The following is a 19,828-nucleotide window of genomic DNA, read 5'->3' as shown; positions in this document are numbered from 1 at the left end:
TCCTTAAACTAGTTTTCTTTGCGTTTACGCTTTGTTGCTTTTGTTATCGCATCAACAAGAACAACCAATTGAGCACGATGATAACTCTAGTACGTCTTGTGTCCTTTCCGGTGTTCGCTTCATCTCTGAGATCTCATAGGCTGATGCCAGTCCCGAAATGTGGCAGTGATAGAGGTTGAAGGAAGATGGAGGTGGCGATGTGGTGGAGAGAGATAGGGTACGGTGATCGTGGTGGAAACCGCCAGCCGACGTTGCATTTTTTTGAATGAGAGAGCTGAAGAGAGAGTGGGAGGACGCGAGAGAGGGAGGGGGGAGTAGAGATGGAACACCAGAAGCTTGCAATTATTTTTGAAAAAGCACATGAACATGAAATGATGATTTTGTAAGTACCGTATAATTGCAATAACTATATGCAATGTCGTATATGTGATAAATACCCTGGGTTTTTTCATAAAGACGAGTTTTAATCATTTATTTGAAACATAAAAACCAATAACATTCAATTATCATTTTGCATTTTACTAAATAAGAGTTGGATACACTTTTATATATTACAACATCCAATCTAGCTTTATCAACTCAGAAATGACGAATAATCATGTTCACGATTACGTATATACAAAAAACCTGTTCGAGTCGAATCCAATCTCGGTCAAAAAATTTGGATTTTTTAAAAACAGATCGGGCCGGATTTTCTTAAAATCGGACAAGATCGGGTCCGTATTTTTCAAAAATACTAGACCTGATTACTTCCTAAAATGTTCGAATTTTTCAAAATTCAGATAAAAATTTGGATTTTTTTAAAATACTAGACCTGTTGCACTCTCGGACTTGTTCAGATCTTTTACAAAATGGATTTGATATTTCAAATTCGTTGGACTTCTCTGTTCACGATACTAGAAAGTTACTCACTCCGTCCCCCTGAGTAGTATACATTGGGGGACGGGGACGCGGCACGGACTTTAATGCTCCTGCAAAATGTAGTTGTGCAATCTATTTTTAAAATTTTTCTTTTTTGAATTAAAGTTTGGATGTTATATTTTTATACAGAAAAAGAAAATCGCAAAAATAAGTTACGGAACTATATTTTATAAGAGCATTGAAATGCGTGTCGAGCAGTTAAAAAGAAACGTATACAATTAAATGGGACAGAGGGAAACGTATACAATTAAATGGGACAGAGGGAGTAATTACTTAAAACAATATCCTAACTAAACTAACTGACAGTTCCTAAATAAGTGAAATATAAACATTCAAACATACGAGAAACATACATACATACATGTCCCCTGTATATACGTGGATCCCCCCATGTGCTGTAGTATAGTTTCCCCCTCCCTCCTCCTCCTCTTGCTCCTTCCAATCCTCCCTCTTGGCAACTCTCCCCAAACACACACTCAACTCTAATCAAACTTGCACAAGCACACCACTATGATATTTCATCTCAGCTTCAAGCTGCTGCTCATCTTTCTCACCTCCACATCTCTGCTCTTCCTCTCTTCAGACTCTCAGACACAGCCTGATGATACTACAGTCATGTTAGCTCTCAGAAAGACTCTCGACCCATCTCCAGAACTTGGATGGACCGGCCCTGATCCATGCAAATGGACCCATGTGGTTTGCTCAGAAGGAAAGAGGGTCACCAAGATTCAAATTGGGCATCAAAATCTGCAAGGTACACTCCCTCCCAACTTATCAGAGCTTACTCAACTTGAGCGTTTGGAGTTGCAATGGAATAATATATCTGGGCCTTTACCCACTTTAAGTGGCCTATCTTTGTTACAAGTTCTAATGCTTAGTAATAATCAGTTTAGCTCTGTTCCTGTTGATTTTTTCACCAAGTTGAACTCATTGCAATCTGTTGAAATGGATAATAATCCCTTTTCTGCTTGGGAGATTCCGGAGACTTTGCGAAATGCTTCTGCTCTTCAGAACTTTTCGGCTAATTCTGCTAATATAATTGGGAAAATACCTGACTTTTTTGGGCCTGATGAGTTTCCGGGATTGGTCAATTTGCACCTTGCTTTTAATAGCTTGGAGGGTGAATTGCCTTTGAGCTTTTCGGGTTCGGAAATTGAGTCATTTTGGGTTAATGGCCAGATGGGAAGTGGTAAACTTGGTGGACGTGTTGATGTTTTGCAGAATATGACATCTTTGAAGGAAATTTGGTTGCATTCGAATTCATTTTCTGGTCCGCTTCCAGATCTTTCTGAGTTGAAGGCTTTGGAAAGCTTGAGTATTCGTGATAATTCATTTACTGGTCCGGTTCCGGAGTCTCTGGTAAATCTGGAGTCCTTGAAAGTTGTTAATTTGACAAATAATATGTTTCAAGGACCTTTGCCTGTGTTCAAGAATTCGGTTAGCGTGGATATGGTGAAGGACAGTAATAGCTTTTGTTTGCCTAAACCCGGGGACTGTGATCCTAGGGTAAATTCATTGCTTTCTATTGTAAAATCATTCGGTTATCCATCGAAATTTGCGGACAACTGGAAGGGGAATGATCCTTGTTTAAGTTGGGTGGGAATTACTTGTAGCAATGGAAATATTACTATTGTTAACTTTGAGAAGATGGGGCTGACAGGTACAATTCCTTCTGAATTTGTTGCACTGAAATCTCTGCAAAGACTAGTTCTTGCCGATAATAATTTAACTGGAACAATCCCAGAAGAACTCGCTACTCTACCTGCGCTAACTATGCTAGATGTGTCATACAATCAGCTCCATGGTAAGTTGCCTGCTTTTAAGGCTAATTTGAATTTGAAAACAGAAGGGAACACAGATATTGGAAAGGACAAGAGTGATTCATCGTCTCCTGGCAGCAGTTCCAATGGCAATTCAAGTTCAGGTAATGATGATAATTCCGAAAATAGTGGTAAGAAGTCTAAAAGTTCTGTTGGCATCATTGTGCTTTCTTTGCTGGGGGGTGTTTTTGTGATAGTCTTGATTGGCTTAGCTGCTTTTTGTTTCTACAAAAGTAAGCAAAAGCGCTTTAGCAGAGTACAAAGCCCCAATGCTATGGTGATCCATCCTCGACTTTCTGGATCGGATAATGAAAGTATGAAGATCACAGTTGCTGGATCAAGTGTTAGTGTGGGTGCTGTTAGTGAAGTACACACACTTCCTGCCAGTGAAACGACTAATGACATCCAGATGGTTGAGGCAGGCAACATGGTTATTTCCATACAAGTTCTGAAAAATGTGACAAACAACTTTAGTGATGAAAATATATTGGGGCAAGGAGGCTTCGGTACAGTCTACAAGGGGGAATTGCATGATGGAACTAAGATTGCTGTGAAGAGATCGGACGGTGGGGTTATCATAGGAAAGGGCCTGACCGAGTTCAAGTCTGAAATTGCTGTTTTAACAAAGGTTCGACATCGACACCTTGTCGCACTGCTTGGCTACTGTTTAGATGGAAATGAAAAGCTTCTTGTTTACGAATACATGCCTCAAGGAACACTTAGTAGCCATCTTTTCAATTGGGCAGAAGAAGGGCTAAAGCCACTGGACTGGACAAGAAGGTTGACTATTGCATTGGATGTTGCAAGAGGTGTTGAATACCTTCATGGTTTGGCCCACCAAAGTTTTATACATAGGGACCTAAAGCCATCCAACATTCTTCTTGGTGATGATATGAGAGCCAAGGTTTCAGATTTTGGTCTTGTACGCTTGGCTCCTGAAGGCAAGGGGTCCGTCGAGACAAGAATTGCTGGAACTTTTGGGTATCTAGCACCAGAATATGCAGGTGTGTTCTGATTTCTCTTATCACCAAAAAACTGTCTTGTATATAACATAATCATGTTTCTCTTTTCTGATTTTGCTATGTTGGCTAATTCATTTGTTTGTGCATAGAGCAGTCTAGAATTAGAGTTTTCAATTTATATCTCAGATAAGAAACAAAAGCATACTTTGAACCATTCTGAAATGGAGTTTTTAGTTTGTTTTCTATGTTTTATTAGCATCAACTATCAGAATACACATTTACATTGTCAATTCTCACGTCCACGAACCCGTCCTAATTCTTATTGAATGATATTTAATTGCAGTAACTGGACGCGTGACCACAAAAGTTGATGTCTTCAGTTTCGGCGTGATCTTAATGGAGCTAATCACAGGTAGAAAGGCACTTGATGAAAGCCAACCCGAAGAAAGCATGCATCTGGTAACATGGTTCCGAAGAATGCACCTAAACAAAGACACATTCCGGAAGGCCATTGATCCCACACTAGACCTAAACGACGAGACCCTTTCCAGCATACACACTACAGCTGAACTAGCAGGCCATTGCTGTGCCCGAGAACCATATCAGAGGCCTGACATGGGTCATGCAGTGAATGTGTTATCCTCTCTTGTAGAGCTATGGCAACCATCAGAGCAAAGCTCGGACGACATATATGGGATTGATCTCGACATGTCTTTGCCACAAGCACTTAAGAAATGGCAAGCATTCGAAGGCAGAAGTCACGCAGATTCGTCGGCCTCTTCTTCCTTTGTTGCAAGTTTAGATAATACTACCACAAGTATACCAACACTGCCTTATGGGTTTGCTGAATCATTCACATCAGCAGATGGAAGGTGACAGATAGAAAATTGAAATTGTAGTGATAATGAATATGGGGCTGGTTATTCTGTCTGTGTCTTTTCTTTTTTTTGTTATATTGTTGTGATCTTGTAAGCTTTGCTGTCACCCTTTTTGTTATTTAGATTTCTAGTCTGGATATTCTTTACTTTTTTGTAAGTTTGAAAAGAATTCAATTCAAAGATTGCACAGTGTCTTTCTATCTGTCAAACTCCAGTTGTTTGCTTGTCTGTCTATCCATTCTCCTCATATATTACTATCCAGAAATTAGTACTGGAGTTTGTTTCTTTCTTTCTTTTTCCTGATAGCCCATCCTGGATGTGCAAACCAGCTCTAATATACTGTTTTATTAGTACAACTTTTTTAGCGTGTGCCACTTGCTAAGCGCGGAAATTTATAAGTTTGGAAATTTTGATTGGCTCTTATAATGGTGGACCTCCTGCACATGTGACAACCACACCAATCACAATGTCCCAAACTTATAAACTTCCGCCCTTAGCATCTGCCCATGGGCGGATTAACCCTTATTACTATGTAGGGCTGAGCAAAAAACCGATTTAAAACCGAAACCGAACCGAAACCGGAGAAAACCGGAGAAAACCGATCCGAAAATAACCGAACCGAAACCGAAACCGAAAAACTAAAAACCGATCCGATTTAAATGGTTGGGTTCCGGTTATACCTTCCAACCGAACCGATAAAAACCGAACCGAACCGATTATTAAAATAATAATTAAATAATAAATATTATATATAATATATTAATAAATATATAATGTATATCATAAATATATTATATATTAATAAATATATAATATATAATGTTATTTGTGATGGCGTATAGTTATTTTAGTTCCATTTATGTATATGCAGTGTGATTTTGCATTATGTAATGCTTTTAACATGCCAAACTTGAATATAGAAAGAAGGTTAAGAGACATGCGTAGAACTATAATCCTAAGAGCTGCAGGCAGCAAGATAAAAAAAATTACTATATAACCTGAGAAGTTACTTCTATCCATTTAATTTCAGTAGGGGGTTTATTCTGCTACTAGTGCCAGTGTTGCTGCAGATCAATCTACATCTCATATGTTCAGTGATGAAAATGCAAGTGTCTGCTCGAATTTTTATCTTTGGATTATGCGCATAAATTTGTCTTATTTGTATATTATTTTTTAATTTTATAGTTGTCGGTTTTGTAACCGAAACCGAGCCGCTTATAACCGAACCGGGGTTTTTTAAACCGAAACCGAAACCGAATCCGAACCGGCGGTTGCGGTTTTCGATTTTAAAAACCGAGGATATATGGTTGCGGTTCCGGTTTTATTCCGAAACCGAGCCGAACCGGCCCATGCTCTCCCCTATTACTATGAACGGCAAAGGCACAAAACATAGCAAGCTGTAACAGGTGGCAGTAGCAGTAATCGGAGTAAAACAGAGTAGCATTAAAAAATGTGTTGATGCAGGAGCAGCAGCATCTTGGCCAAAAAAACACATGGGTGCACGTTGGGTCACCTATTCCAGAGGATCTTGCAAATATCGTGTCAATGATGTGTTCTTTTCCCACTTCTGTTAATTGTTATCATCAAAACTGGACCCATCAGCTCAGGAGCACATGCATCATCCAGTTGTTTCCCGCAAAAAGAAATAACACTCTCCTAATTTAATATGTATGTAACAGTTCGAATATGGAATAATTTTTGAATTTAATTAACCGAATAAAAATACTATGAGCTCCCAAACACCTTCGTTGTTGATGGGTCCGACATGACTCCATGAGTGATGAGTACCAAGCTTCATAATTTAACAGGTACAACAGATCATCGTCCAACAGTGATAACGTTGTGATATATTTCAATTTATATCTATATTTTAAAACAAAAAATAAATTCGCTAGTCTAATATACCGAGCATCATCATCTAAACACTTATAACACTCTTGTATCTTTGTTTTATGATTTGATTTATTTTCAGTTTGCTTTTATTCGATTTTGACTTAGATTTTCAGATTGTTTTCGTTTCCGCTTCCTAATTGTAAGCAGGTCTTGGTGATGAAATTTTATATGAACTCGCAGTTATAGTTGACGATATGAGGGCATATGATGAAGAACGTTCGAGTAATTCAACCAAAATGCATGAAATGAATACTTATATTTGTATAGACATTATCTTTAATATATTGTTTAATTGTCTCTTCATGAGAACAGGGAATTATATCTATTTTTCACTATAATTTATTACCGAAAATTCATATCGTCCTTATATTACTTGCTTTCTCCTCCTTATTGTGGTATTGTGAAGTATGTTTCTAATCTCGATCCTCGAATTTCAATTTATAAACGGAAGGAAGTGTTGGGGTGAAACTACAACGGAAAAGGGATCCGTTGTGGTGCTGTTGAGAGGTGAAAACGTGGAGACCGTAAAGTAACAAATCTTTAAACATCAAGATAAACATTCACCCGAACAACAAATTGCATAAAAACACTCAAAACATGCAAGACATGCAAAACCCAAATTAAATTTAACACTCTTATTCTTGATTTTAATGCAACACTTAACAGTTTTAATCTGAATTTAGTGTATCGACTTATGGAAACGAACTCAGTGTCTAAGCAGACTTGTAATATCTATAAAGAGTTCTGAGCTCCAGTTTACTCTTGCCCTGTTTTCATATTAAAGCATCTCCAACATCTATCTCACATGAATGTAGATTAATATGGTCAAATATCCTTTCAACTCCTAACAATCATCAATTTAATTCTACAGGCAGTACTTTTGAACATGAAGCGATTCCTGACGTAGTATACGAGTTCTCCCAGTTCTCTCCATCGAAGGCCTTGATCTCAACATGGGTCACTGTTCCGGGATCAATACACCTCAAAGTAACTGCCACTCCGTCGGGATTGGACCGTGGAATGTAGAATGAAGTTATGCCACAAACCTTACAGAAAGTGTGCTGTGCTGTGTGAGTGCCAAAAGTGTAAGTCGTGAGGAACTCTTTTGAATCTCCAAGAATTTCAAATCTTTCAGAAGGGACAATGAAGTGGGTGTTTCTTCTCATAGAACAACTAGAACAGTTGCAATCCCAGGCTACTAAATTTGTTGGTGCCTGTACTTTCCATCTCACTCTTTTACAATGACATCCACCGCTGTGTATTACCATCGAAGTATCCATTCTATAGACAAACAGAGAGCCATGTAACAGTGAGGTAGATAGTCAGACAAGTAAACAACATTCAATTCCAAAGATTTTAAATGTATTAAAAAAAATTAGATTTTAGCAGCAACAATAGTGTTGGGACGTTGCTCTGGACCCTGACCAAGCCCGCACGGATTTAAAATTTTTGAGCTCTTTCCAAAAATCCTCGTACTAATTCAAAAAAAAAAAAAAAAATCCTCATACTAATGGAGTTGTTTTGGTTGTTTTTATTCTACACAAATATTCTTTATCTTTATTATGAGGGACTTGGGTTGACACCCACTCAACAAATAGATCCTAATGGTTTAGAGTACAAGTGCAGATATCATGGTATAAAGAAGTACAACCTCCGTCTCCTTTTACATGTCCATTTTGCTTTTCCAGGAGTCTAATTGACCAATTTTTGACTAAACATTACAAATTATCTACTCATTATTTCTAAAATCTGAAAATTGCATATTAAAATAGACTAAATATACTTTCTGATGGTATAGTTTTTATTATTTTTCTCAATTATATGATACATGTAAAGTTCAGTCGAAATATAGTCAATTTGACTGGTCAAAAGTCAAAATAGACATGTAAAAGGGGACTCAAAAATCTTTGGAATCCTCGTACTAATGGATCCAGATGTAATGATATAAAGAAGTACAAACTTATCATACTAGATCCAGACGCCCTTTAACAAGGGGATATTCCGAATGAACGGAATGAACAAATCAGGTTTCGGTTCTATATTAGTTTCCCTGACTTGAGAAGAGCTTAGTCCTGAAAACTGCAATGAAACAAAACCATATACTCCACAGCAGTAAAATTCAAATTTTCAGCCTAACCTCCTCACTTTAGTTTTATCAGATTTTCAACAAAGGCGGGATAAGACAAATATGAGCCAAATCATGCACTAACTCCAATGAGTACACAATCTTGATAACCCTTGTTTCATCTTTGTTGCTAATTAAGTCACTTGTAATCTATACTTTTGATAACTATACAAAGAAGATTATACAATCTAGAGTGAATACAGCAAAGTAATAATACACTCAACTCTCCACTGAATTCGGTCAGAAAATCATGCTAGTAGTTTCTATAAATCAGTTCATATTCAAATTAAGATTTTAGCAAACTAGATGCTATCCTAGGAAAAGAAAGACAACAATTTTTAAGAATAAAGGTTGGAGCTTACCTCATTCACTCTGTGTCTTCCGTCTATATGTGCTCCGACCAGGGGTGTGGTCTTATATGCCAAATGATTACACAAGGGCCTTTAAGTTGCGTTTCACTTGTTACTGCTTTCATTAATTTAACTTCAAAATCTTTAATATGGTAAATAATTTAAAATAATAAAATAATATTAAATTTATTAAATTTAAATCTTCAAAGTTATATAATATGGTGTTGAAGCCGTGTATTCACTTTTTCACAAAGATAGTGTCTAAACATATATTTGTTGTAAAAATTGATCAAATTTTTTTTAGGAAGATGTGCCTAAATTTATACCAGTAGTACAAATTGGACTTTCAACGTCGGTCAAATTATCATTAAAGCGTCGGCTAAGTGGCGTAATAAATGCAGGACACGGTATAGGTGCAGGTTTTTACCGTCGGTTAAGTCGACGCTATTGTCCTGACAATAGCGTCCTGAATCTACCGTTGATTATCAAAAATTCTGACTCTATAGTCATGACCAATAGCGTCGGTTATCTGAATTACCGACACCTAAAGTGTATTTTTTAAAAAAAAAATATTGTTTATATTGTTGTTAGCATCTAGCACTTCAATATCATCAGAAAAATAGACTCAAGTTACATAGGAAAAATGAACCATCAATTTGATCTTCTTTATAAAAAAATTACAGAGTAGTATGAAGTTTAATACATAAAGAATAACTCAAGTTACATAACAGAAATGAACCATCAATATTTGTGACTGTCTTTTGAAAGTTTAATAAAAGGCTCATTATTAATTTCAACAAGCTAGAAAACACAAACTAGAGAAGCTTGAGCATAGCATGTAACCAAATATGTCCCGGTTCTATATGCATCAACCTCGTGTCCCTGTATTAATTGAAAATGCATCAACATGTCCGTCTCGATGAGATAATGATAAAGAACAATATCTGAGACAATGCATAAAACAATATATAAATCACTATTAGAAATATGTAAATTGACATCAGTTTTTGGCCATTATCTATTGACCATCGCAACCGATGTTGCTGTCGGTGATGTTTATGTGACAGTCATTAGACATCGATTTTGGGCCGTTGTACGTCTATGTTCTTTATCACATCGGTTTTAACTAATAGACTGATGTTTGATTATCTAATGTAAGTATAAAACTGTTGTCTATGCTCATTATGACATCAATTTTAACTAATTGACGGATGTTTGATTATCTAATTTAAGTATAAAACTGTTGTCTATATAATTAATAGGCATTTCATTGTTGTAGACTGTGCCCACTGCTTAGAACAGTGAGTATATTGCTATAAGTTATGGACAGTAGTAAAAGTAATATTATATAAATGACTGTAGGGAAGTTAAAAAAGTAAATTGCCACACATGTAAAATTTTGGACATGACATATATCTAACAACTAAAACTGATCCAAAAGAGATAAGAAAAAAAAAAATTTAGTGACACCCCATTTCATTAAGTGCTAGAGCAACCGCACAAATATTCGGAATACCGCTTCTCATAACCTGCCAAGGCTAATGGAACACAACTTTAATCAATAAGAGATCGCGCCACTACAAGAAATTATGCATTTACCTACTAATTTTTTTCCTACCATTGCGTATACGTGGGTAAAAGTCACCTTTAGTTACTAATATCTATAATTGTATATTTGGTAGCTAACTTTGAATATGGAGATTAGTCCCACCAATTTAATGTCCACGTTGTACTAAAAAATTACTCATTTCAATTCATTTTTCCATTTGCTATTTTACATAAAAATATAACTAGAGTAATAACTCTTCCTACTAATTTTGTCATTATTACTTATATTTCAGTGTTTATCTTTTTGAATTATTGTATTGTATGATAACTAATTTCGATTCTTAAATATTTGAATATATATGATTGTTTTAAGATAAATTACAACATATTTCTTAAAATGATTTTTAAATTATCATTAACTTATCTTAAATTATTATAGATGAAAATAATAAAATACCGGAACTTCGTCTTCAATAAGGTATGATAATATTTTTCATGTTAAACTCGTGCAAAGCACGGGTGACTATATATCTCTAAATTCATTTTTTACAATTTAATGTGTCTGCAGAAGATCTAAATTTATATAATCCTTATTATTGTTTACTCAATCTGTTAGGACCTACATTGCTAGCTAGTGCCATTTGGACGCAATTACCACATGTGCACATATAACCGACGTGATTGGTGGTCGGTTACAATGTTTGACCTGAAATGTCAAATATTTTCGGAGCAGAGTACAACCGACCGCCGAGAGGTCGATTTTAACCCAATGTTTGGGTTTATTGTAGGAAAATCTATAATATGTTAGAAACGACCACATATTCCGACCGATATGGGTTGTCATTTTAAAGACGTTGGTTGGGTTTATAACAGGAGAAGTTAGGTTATTGGGGGTTATGACCATCTGTAACCAACCGACAAAGGTGGTCTGTTAACACACTGTGATCAAGTTTATAACAGAAGTGGCTAGAGCTTTTTAAATTTGACCAACCATAATCGAGGGAGAAAGAGATTTATACATTACCAAAAATAACGAGTTAAAACCGACTACCACATCGGTCGGTTATGACGTTAAAAGACGTCATGCTCCATCGCTAACGTATATATTACTCATTTTCAAATAAATAAATATAGTTAAAACTGACCGAACTTACTGTCAATTTTGACTTGAGTCCCAATTGAAGATATCCAAACACTTAACCGACCGAGTTGTTGGTCGATTATGTTCTTAAATCAGTCAAAGCGTCATTCTGGATAAAACCGACTGATTTTTGCTTGTCGATATTATCCCCGAACTTGTTTCCTGACGGACAATTTTATCCTTATTTTAAAGCGACACCAAACCAATATTACACAATCACGACATAAATGGATTGTGTTTGGATCGATCACATGGAACACAGATGAATAGAAAGGTCTGATCTCAAAGTCCCGAAACGCATGTGTTAAATTTTAATCGAATTTTATTTTAATTTTATTTTTTATAATATTCTTTTAATAGTAATTGTGAAATGGAAACAATACTATTTCATTACCTATGTGTAAATACTTTTTTAAAATTAATATATATTAATAATGATAATTTTACTCTTTTTTTCATATATATATATATATATCTTAGTTTTTCATTTCAAAGAAAAGGTTGTTCATGAGTTTCTTAATTCTTGGATAAATTATTAGTCTTTAATCTCTTTTATCTTTTGTGATTTTGTATAATAAAATTGGTAAGTGGGGGTTCCTCGAGAATTAGAATGGATAGGGTGCTGTTTTTTTTGTTGTATAAGTTTTTGTGATTATCCTTATATTTTTATTACAGAACACAACTGTCAGCCACTCAGCATTGCAGTGCTCAGAAATCGGGATGATTTACTAATGATTTGTGTTCAACATTATGGTCTGAAAGGAACTCTTTTGAATCTCCAAGAAATTCAAATCTTTCCGAAGGGACAATGAAGTGGGTGTTTCTTCTCAAAGAACAACTAGAACAGTTGCAAATCCAGGCTATTAAATTTGTTGGTGCATGTACATTCCATCTCACTCTTTTACAATGACACCCACAGCTGTGTATTACCGTCGAAGTATTCAAATAGAGAGCCATGTAACAGTGAGATAGATAGTCAAGCGAAATATATAAACAACATTCAATTCCAAAGATTTGATTCAATGTATTAAAAAAAAAAAAATTAGACTTTACAAGTAAGAATAGTATTGGGACGCGTACATCCATTAACACTCATTATCATCACATTAATATAATATTATCCGCTCTAGGCGTAATCAAGACGTGTTTTTTAGCTCCTTCCAATTGCTTTGACTGTTTTTATTCTAGACAAATATTTTTTATCTTTGATCAGAGACTTGAGTAGAGATCCCCACAATAAATACATCCTTAATTGTAATTGAGCTTAGAAGTGCACATATCAAGGTATAAAAAAGTACAAACTAATGGAGCAGGATCCACATATTATATGATAGTACAAGCTTATCAAACCAGATCCAATCGCTTTTTAACAAGGGGATATTCGGAATGAACAAATCAGGTTTTGATTGTATCTTTGTATCTTTGACTTGAGAAGTGCTTAATCCTCAAAATTTGATTTATTAATTTTAATATTATATATAATATTTTTTTAATATATTTTTTGTAACAATGGAATTTGATTTAAGTACATAATGCCCCAAATGTCACTGTCCACGAAAATGTCCCTCACTATCATTTCGAAATACAACTTCAAGTTAAGTTTTTCATTTTTCACTAAAACGCAACATGGAATCACATTTTAGCATTTTCATTTATCAAATAAGCGGAAACGTAACAAATATGTTTTAGTGACTAGAAACGTAACCCAAAGTTACGCTTTAGGTATTTATTTATAAAAAAAAATACTTGAAATCAATAATTTTAATATTTTAGAGCTCATATTTGCGTTTAAAACAATATTAAGTTGCGTTTAGTAAGTAAAACACAACTTAAAGTTGCGTTCTCCATTAAAAAAGGTTAAAAATTCAACCGAAATTGCGTTTTGTGTTTAATGCAAACCAAACTTGCATTTTGGTATAATAGTTAGGACTTTTTCGGTGATGGTGAGTTTGAAGCCATACCGGTGCTTAACGTAACTCCAAAAGCCAACACCCTCGTATAACCAAAGGGCCAACACCCTCAGATAACCGAATTATCCTATTTAGACTTATTATCTATAAAAATATAATAATAGGAATATAATTTATAACAGTCATGTTTGGACAATAATAAGCTGTAAATTAAAAAATAATTTTTGTTACAAGTGTTACAGATAATTAAGGGTATGCATATTTCTCCTCCAAAAACTTCGACCTCTCTTTAAAATTGAATCCGTCTGGTCGTTGTCCAAGTCTAGTTTTCAGCTCCAATCTTCTTCAATTCGATGTCATAACCTAGAATCAGATTAACATCAAGGAAGGGTCAAGGCAATATTTGCTGGGAAACATCATCACTTTTAAGAACCGGGCGCAACACTGGCGAGTGACGAACCTTACATGACACTGCTAAAGGAATACAAGGCAGCATTATTACAAAACTATAAAAACAAATACAACAACTCAATGCAAAGGAAGCACCAACCACTTGAGCTAATAAGTGAAGACTACTTCATATCCTGACAGTAGGAAGTAGACATAAATGGTTATCTCTAGGCAATGCCAACCCGAATTTTTCATCCATATCAAGCTCGCTTGCTAACATTTTATTGGGCAACTCAAAATCAAAGCTATGCACCAACTGCGCCACGATTTGCCGAACTTTTAATAGTCCTAAGTTCATCCCTGGACAAACTCTTCGGCCGGAGCCAAATGCCAAAAGTTCATAATCATGCCCTTTAAGTTCTATTTTCTTATCGGCAAACCTCTCGGGAATAAATTCCAGAACATTTTCAGACCATACAGCAGGATCACGTCCAATTGCCCAACAATTAATCAAAATTCTTGACTTCTTAGGTATGAAATATCCATCCATCACAATATCCTCCATCGACTCGCGAGGAATTAACAGAGGAACAGTAGAGTGTAACCTGAAATCTTCCTTAATAACCATATCTAAATATTCTAACTTGCTTAAATGTTTATCCTCGACAATGTCTGCATCTCCAACAACAATCTTGATTTCTTGTTGAAGCTTTTTCAATATTCTTGGATGGCGTAAGAGTTCTGTCATGATCCACTCAATTGTAGTACGCGAAGTATCAATACCAGCTACAATCATATCTACTAAGATTGCTTTTACGCTATCTCTGTCTATTACATCTATTGAATCACCTCTGTTTTCTTCATGTTTGTCGAACACAGAGAGCAATATATCAACGAAATCTGGCTCATACCCCTTCGGTCTAGTAGTGCCAGCAGCTTCTTCATGCTCAGTGATAAAAGTATCCAAGATTTTGTCCATAATTTTGCGCATAACCTTGATTTTTCTAGTCAATCCCTGTATTTAGTTTTTAATGGGCGGTTAAAATTAGATAAATGAACAGAACATGAATACTTGTATGATGAAATGAGAATTTCGATCAGCTAAGCAACCGATGTCTAAGCACCGATGTCGTAGACAATTTTTCTAGTAGTGTGGGTCAGAGAAAATACTTGAAAAGAAACAGATAATGAGTTCAAAATCTTTGTACCTGAATGTCGAATGGCTTAAGTACTGGGACAAAATCCGCTATATTGAAAGCTCCTGCTTGATCCATGATCTCATGTGTGACGCCTTTAAGATCAAACCTATCGACATCCGTCCTTCCAAACAACTGTTGGGTTTTGGTTTCTATCAATGAGATTAAAAGCCCAATAGGATTACCCTTGTTTTGGCCCACAAGTAGATAAAAATAAAGGGAACCCTATATATAAATATAGGAGGATATTTGTGAAAAATAAGCAAGAGAGAAAATAGGCAAAAGAGATATATTGTGTGAAAATTCGCAGGAAATTTTCTGGTTGCGCTGGCTGCCTTGTTTTTGCGTTTCCCGGAGTTCCAACGGTCGGATCGTCCTGAATTTCGGACAGCATCTTCCTAACACCGATATCTAAATTCTGAACGGTGGAGATCGGATTCGGAGGTGTATTTGAGGGGCTGGGCAGTAGCTAAAGAGCCGTGGAGAGGCTTAACCTAGCCGTGGGTCTTTGTTCTTTTGTTGCTTATTTGGTTCCATACTTCTTGACGAGTTATTCCAAGAGTGTGAAGGTGATTGTATTCCTCTAGTTTTATCTGGAGAAGAACTTGGTGTATTACCCATATAATTTATCATAGTGAATTGTTTGGGTGGACTACGGTCCCGTGGTTTTTACTCCTTTCATTGAGGGGGTTTTCCACGTATAATTCTTGGTGTCTTGTTTATTGTTTATTGTTGCTTTACTTGTTTGTTTCATCGAAGGTTCATACAAGTAGGGATAAGTATTGTCCAACGAAGGTTGATTCCGCACTTAGTTGTTGCCGTTGTGGTCACTTTTTCCCATCAGATTGGTATCAGAGTCAGGTTGTGTTTTTTGAACTTGTTTGAACGATGGAAACGAATACGAGTAGAATGGTTAATTTGAATGGTTCTAATTATTATGTTTGGAAAGGGAATATGGAGGATCTTCTTTATGTGAAGGAATATTATCTACCCGTGTTTACTACGGAGAAGCCTGCAAATAAAACCGAGCAAGAATGGACTATTTTGCATCGACAGGTTTGTGGGTATATACGGCAATGGGTGGATGATAATGTTTTGAACCATAATAGTGGAGAGACACATGCGCGTACTTTGTGGAACAAGCTCGAGCAACTCTATGCTCGAAAGACGGGAAATAATAAGTTGTATTTGATTAAACAGTTGATGTCTCTACGATATCAAGATGTCACTACAATTTCTGATCACTTGAATGCATTCCAAGGAATTATGAATCAGCTTGCTGGAATGGGTATCAAGTTTGAAGATGAGATACAGGGATTGTGTCTTTTGGGTACTTTACCAGATTCTTGGGAGACATTCAGGATGTCTTTGTCGAACTCAGCTCCGGATGGTATTATCAGTATGGAACTAGCTAAGAGCAGTATTCTGAATGAAGAGATGAGAAGAAAGTCACAGGGTTCCTCTTCACAGTCAGAAGTCCTAGTCACCGAAAGGAAGGGGAGAGCTCAAAGCAGAGGCCCAACTAATAGAGGTAATCAACGGAGTAGTTCTAGAGGTAAGTATTCTAATGTTGAGTGCTATCATTGTGGTAAGAAGGGACATACGAAAAAGTTCTGCAGAAAGTTGAAGCGAGAAAATAAAAAGAGCTCAGACAACGATCAGACAAAAACTGACAGTAGTAATGATAATTCTGTGGTGATTGCTACTACTGATGAGCACCTGATTTGTTGTGATGGTGATATTGTTAACCTTGCACAAGATGATATGAGTTGGGCTATTGATAGTGGTGCTTCGTGTCATGTTACGTCACGAAGGGACTTCTTTACATCTTATACTTCTGGTGATTTTGGAGATGTTAAAATGGGTAATAGTGGCATATCAAAAGTTGTTGGCGTCGGTGAGGTATGTCTGAAGTTTGACACGGGCATGGAGTTATTTCTTCATGATGTGAAGCACGTTCCAGATATGCGAATGAATTTAATTTCAACAGGCCTTGTTGATGATGAAGGGTATGTTAGCAGCTTTGGTAATGGTCAATGGAAGCTCACTCGGGGTTCTTTAATTGTTGCAAGAGGTGTTAGGTCCAGATATGATTGTAGAAGGGGGGGGTTGAATACAATCAGTACCAAATCGTCGCGGAAGTGAATCTGATTGGATATGATTTGTTAATCAGATTATAATTAATTAATATAACAATGTTTGACGTCGTTATATAATTAAAATGGTTCAGTTTTAATGTCCACTAAAGTTCGTAGAATAAATTCGACAGGGTATATTCTAGATTTAGCGATTAAAACAACCGGGTTATCAAAGCACAGAAAACTGTGGATATAACGAACAAGCAAGTTACTAACAACTTGAAAGCTTTACAAATGCTTTGAATACAAAGTGAATGAACACTTGAAAATGAAGAATGGATGCCATATTTATAGGCAAAGCATTGTACATGCAAGACAATCACTAGACAAGACAATTACAAGCTAGCAAAGACAAATACAAGAAGGGTAAGACAATCTAGGCTTGGGCAAGACAAAAAGGGGCAAGGGAAGACAATCACAGATTGTCTGCCAAGCTTTAACCAAGTCAGAAAGACAATCAAAGGGAAGGGAAGACAATTGCACAAGTCAGTAAGACAATTGCAAGAATCGGCAAGACAATCCAGGATTGTCTTGCACACCATCCACTTGACTCGGCAAGACAAGACAAAGAGATTGTCTTGCTGTCTTACACAATCCTTCGGTAAGACAATTCACAAGAATTGTCTTGCACACCATTTGAACAGCTGAAATGAATCGGCAAGACAATCCAGGATTGTCTTGCACACCATTCACTTGACTCGGCAAGACAATGGAGAATTGTCTTGGAAGCCAAATGAAGCCACTCGGCAAGACAATCCAGAATTGTCTTGCTGAGGAGGTTTTTGTGATTAAATAAAGAAATAAAATAGTATATTAAAATAGAAAATTATTCACTTAATTAATTTAATCATATAAATTCATAAATTAAATTAATTCGAGAGTGAATTAATTTAATAAATAAATTACATAATTAATATAATTATTTGAGAAGTGAAATAATAGTCTATTAAAATATTTAATCACACAATCTTCAGTAGAACAGCTTCCGGTCTTCTTTAAACTTGAATAACTTCTTCTTGATTTGTCGAACGAACGAACTATCACTTCTGCTTGACTTCAAATATTTAATTTGAATAACTGATACACAGATGTACTGTCTGGTTCATCTGTATCTAGTTAAATCAAATATTCTTCGTCAAATAAACAATAAGAATTTGGTTAGTTCGTCGAGTCTTCGTCTTGTACGTACATCTTCATTAAATGGAATCTTCTGATGAAATAAAGTACAGAAACTTTATGTCTTCTGAATTCCTGGACGTGCCACAGAAGATTATTTGTGCACTGAGGCTTGAACATATTAATGAACTTCTTTCAGTGGCGTGCAGAAGCATCCTGGAACTTATCTGACATATGATTTCCATAAATCATTTGACGTTCTTCGTACTGATTCCGATGACTTGCTATTTACTGAGCTTTCTGATCTGAGTTGAGTTGTACCTCTTTAAATACAAATAGGCTGAACATATGCCTTTCAATCTCCCCCTATTTGTTTGTTAACATAACATGCAAATTTCCTAGAGGATAACTCAACTAACAGATAAGACAAAGATTTAACCAATAGAATGTAAATAGCAAAAGTTTATGGCTTGCATTAAACATTAAACCATGATCATAAATAGATTACAAAAGGATGTTCCTTGAACATATCTAACAAATATCCTAATCAATCTATTCACTCAGAACGAGTGACTTCTCCTTCTTCAGCATCAGAATAGTGAATAATTGGAGTAGAAGGCTCATTCTGAGTAGGCTCTTCAGCAGCAGTGGATTCTCCACGCTTCTTTCTTTCACGAGCCAGAGCTAGCTGGTGAAGAACTTCCAGATCCACAGGGTCTTCACGAAAGTCAGATGGCTGAGATTTTGTTACACCCTTCATCCTCCGAAAGTATTGAGAAATGTTTCTTCGAGTGCAGTAGGATGAGATTACATCATCAGCATCAGACTTGGCTTTAGATGCGAAGCCCTTGGTCCTTAGTAAGGTGGATGCTAGAGCCAGACGTTTGGCAGGGTACTTTGGCAAAGCCTCTTCATTTAGATAGACAGTGCAGAGGATTTCCAAGTGAACAAACTTGACACAGTATGGGTTCTTAACAACCTGAGGACTGTTGAAAACAGCACAATCCAGCAGTTTGTCACGAAGAAGTTCATTCAAGTTTGAGCAACGCTTGACTTTGTTGCGAAGTACCCAGAGCTCAGATACAGAGAATGATTTGAGAAATTCGACAGATAGTCTGAATGAACCATTTCTCTGTGTGTAGACAATCAGCTCCCATTCTTCTAGCAGTCCCCTAACAGCAACAGTTACATATTCCAGTTCTAAGGCAAAGGCATGCATAAACACATCCTCATCAGGGTTCACCTCTCGAAGATCATAGATCAGAGATAAGAACTTCTTATTATCGAAAGTTTCCCTTTGAGGTCCATTGAATATTCTCCTAGCAATGTCCCAGCCTTTTCCTTCTTTTCTTTTAATTTCAAGATTCTTCTGCTTGATCGCAGCATCATAGATTTTCTGCTTTTCAATCTTGATTTGTTCCTCTGTGATCAACTTGTCTT

The 19,828-nt window shown here is 36.2% G+C and overlaps 3 protein-coding genes across 3 annotated transcripts; 1 reads left to right on the top strand and 2 right to left on the bottom strand.

The window, feature by feature from the left end:
* The first annotated feature begins 1,266 nt into the window (after positions 1-1,266).
* On the top strand, positions 1,267-4,783 carry LOC108215170 (receptor protein kinase TMK1). The gene is made up of 2 exons (XM_017387549.2): positions 1,267-3,745; positions 4,047-4,783. Exons 1-2 carry the CDS (start codon positions 1,432-1,434, stop codon positions 4,577-4,579), a joined length of 2,847 nt encoding a protein of 948 aa, XP_017243038.1. The 5' UTR covers positions 1,267-1,431; the 3' UTR covers positions 4,580-4,783.
* Positions 4,784-7,081: 2,298 nt separating this feature from the next.
* Positions 7,082-9,081, bottom strand: LOC108213196 (uncharacterized). Its single transcript, XM_017384968.2, has 2 exons — positions 8,962-9,081; positions 7,082-7,755 (listed from the first exon to the last, which is right to left on the bottom strand). The coding sequence occupies exons 1-2, from the start codon at positions 8,964-8,966 to the stop codon at positions 7,329-7,331; spliced, it is 432 nt and encodes a 143-aa protein (XP_017240457.1). The 5' UTR covers positions 8,967-9,081; the 3' UTR covers positions 7,082-7,328.
* Positions 9,082-13,720: 4,639 nt separating this feature from the next.
* On the bottom strand, positions 13,721-15,923 carry LOC108212675 (cytochrome P450 CYP736A12). The gene is made up of 2 exons (XM_017384396.2): positions 15,147-15,923; positions 13,721-14,953 (listed from the first exon to the last, which is right to left on the bottom strand). Exons 1-2 carry the CDS (start codon positions 15,210-15,212, stop codon positions 14,126-14,128), a joined length of 894 nt encoding a protein of 297 aa, XP_017239885.1. The 5' UTR covers positions 15,213-15,923; the 3' UTR covers positions 13,721-14,125.
* Between the last annotated feature and the right edge of the window lie 3,905 nt (positions 15,924-19,828).

This window comes from Daucus carota, chromosome 3, assembly GCF_001625215.2.
Source record: "Daucus carota subsp. sativus chromosome 3, DH1 v3.0, whole genome shotgun sequence".
Taxonomy (NCBI): Eukaryota; Viridiplantae; Streptophyta; class Magnoliopsida; order Apiales; family Apiaceae; genus Daucus; species Daucus carota.
This window is presented reverse-complemented; position numbering and strand designations above follow the sequence as displayed.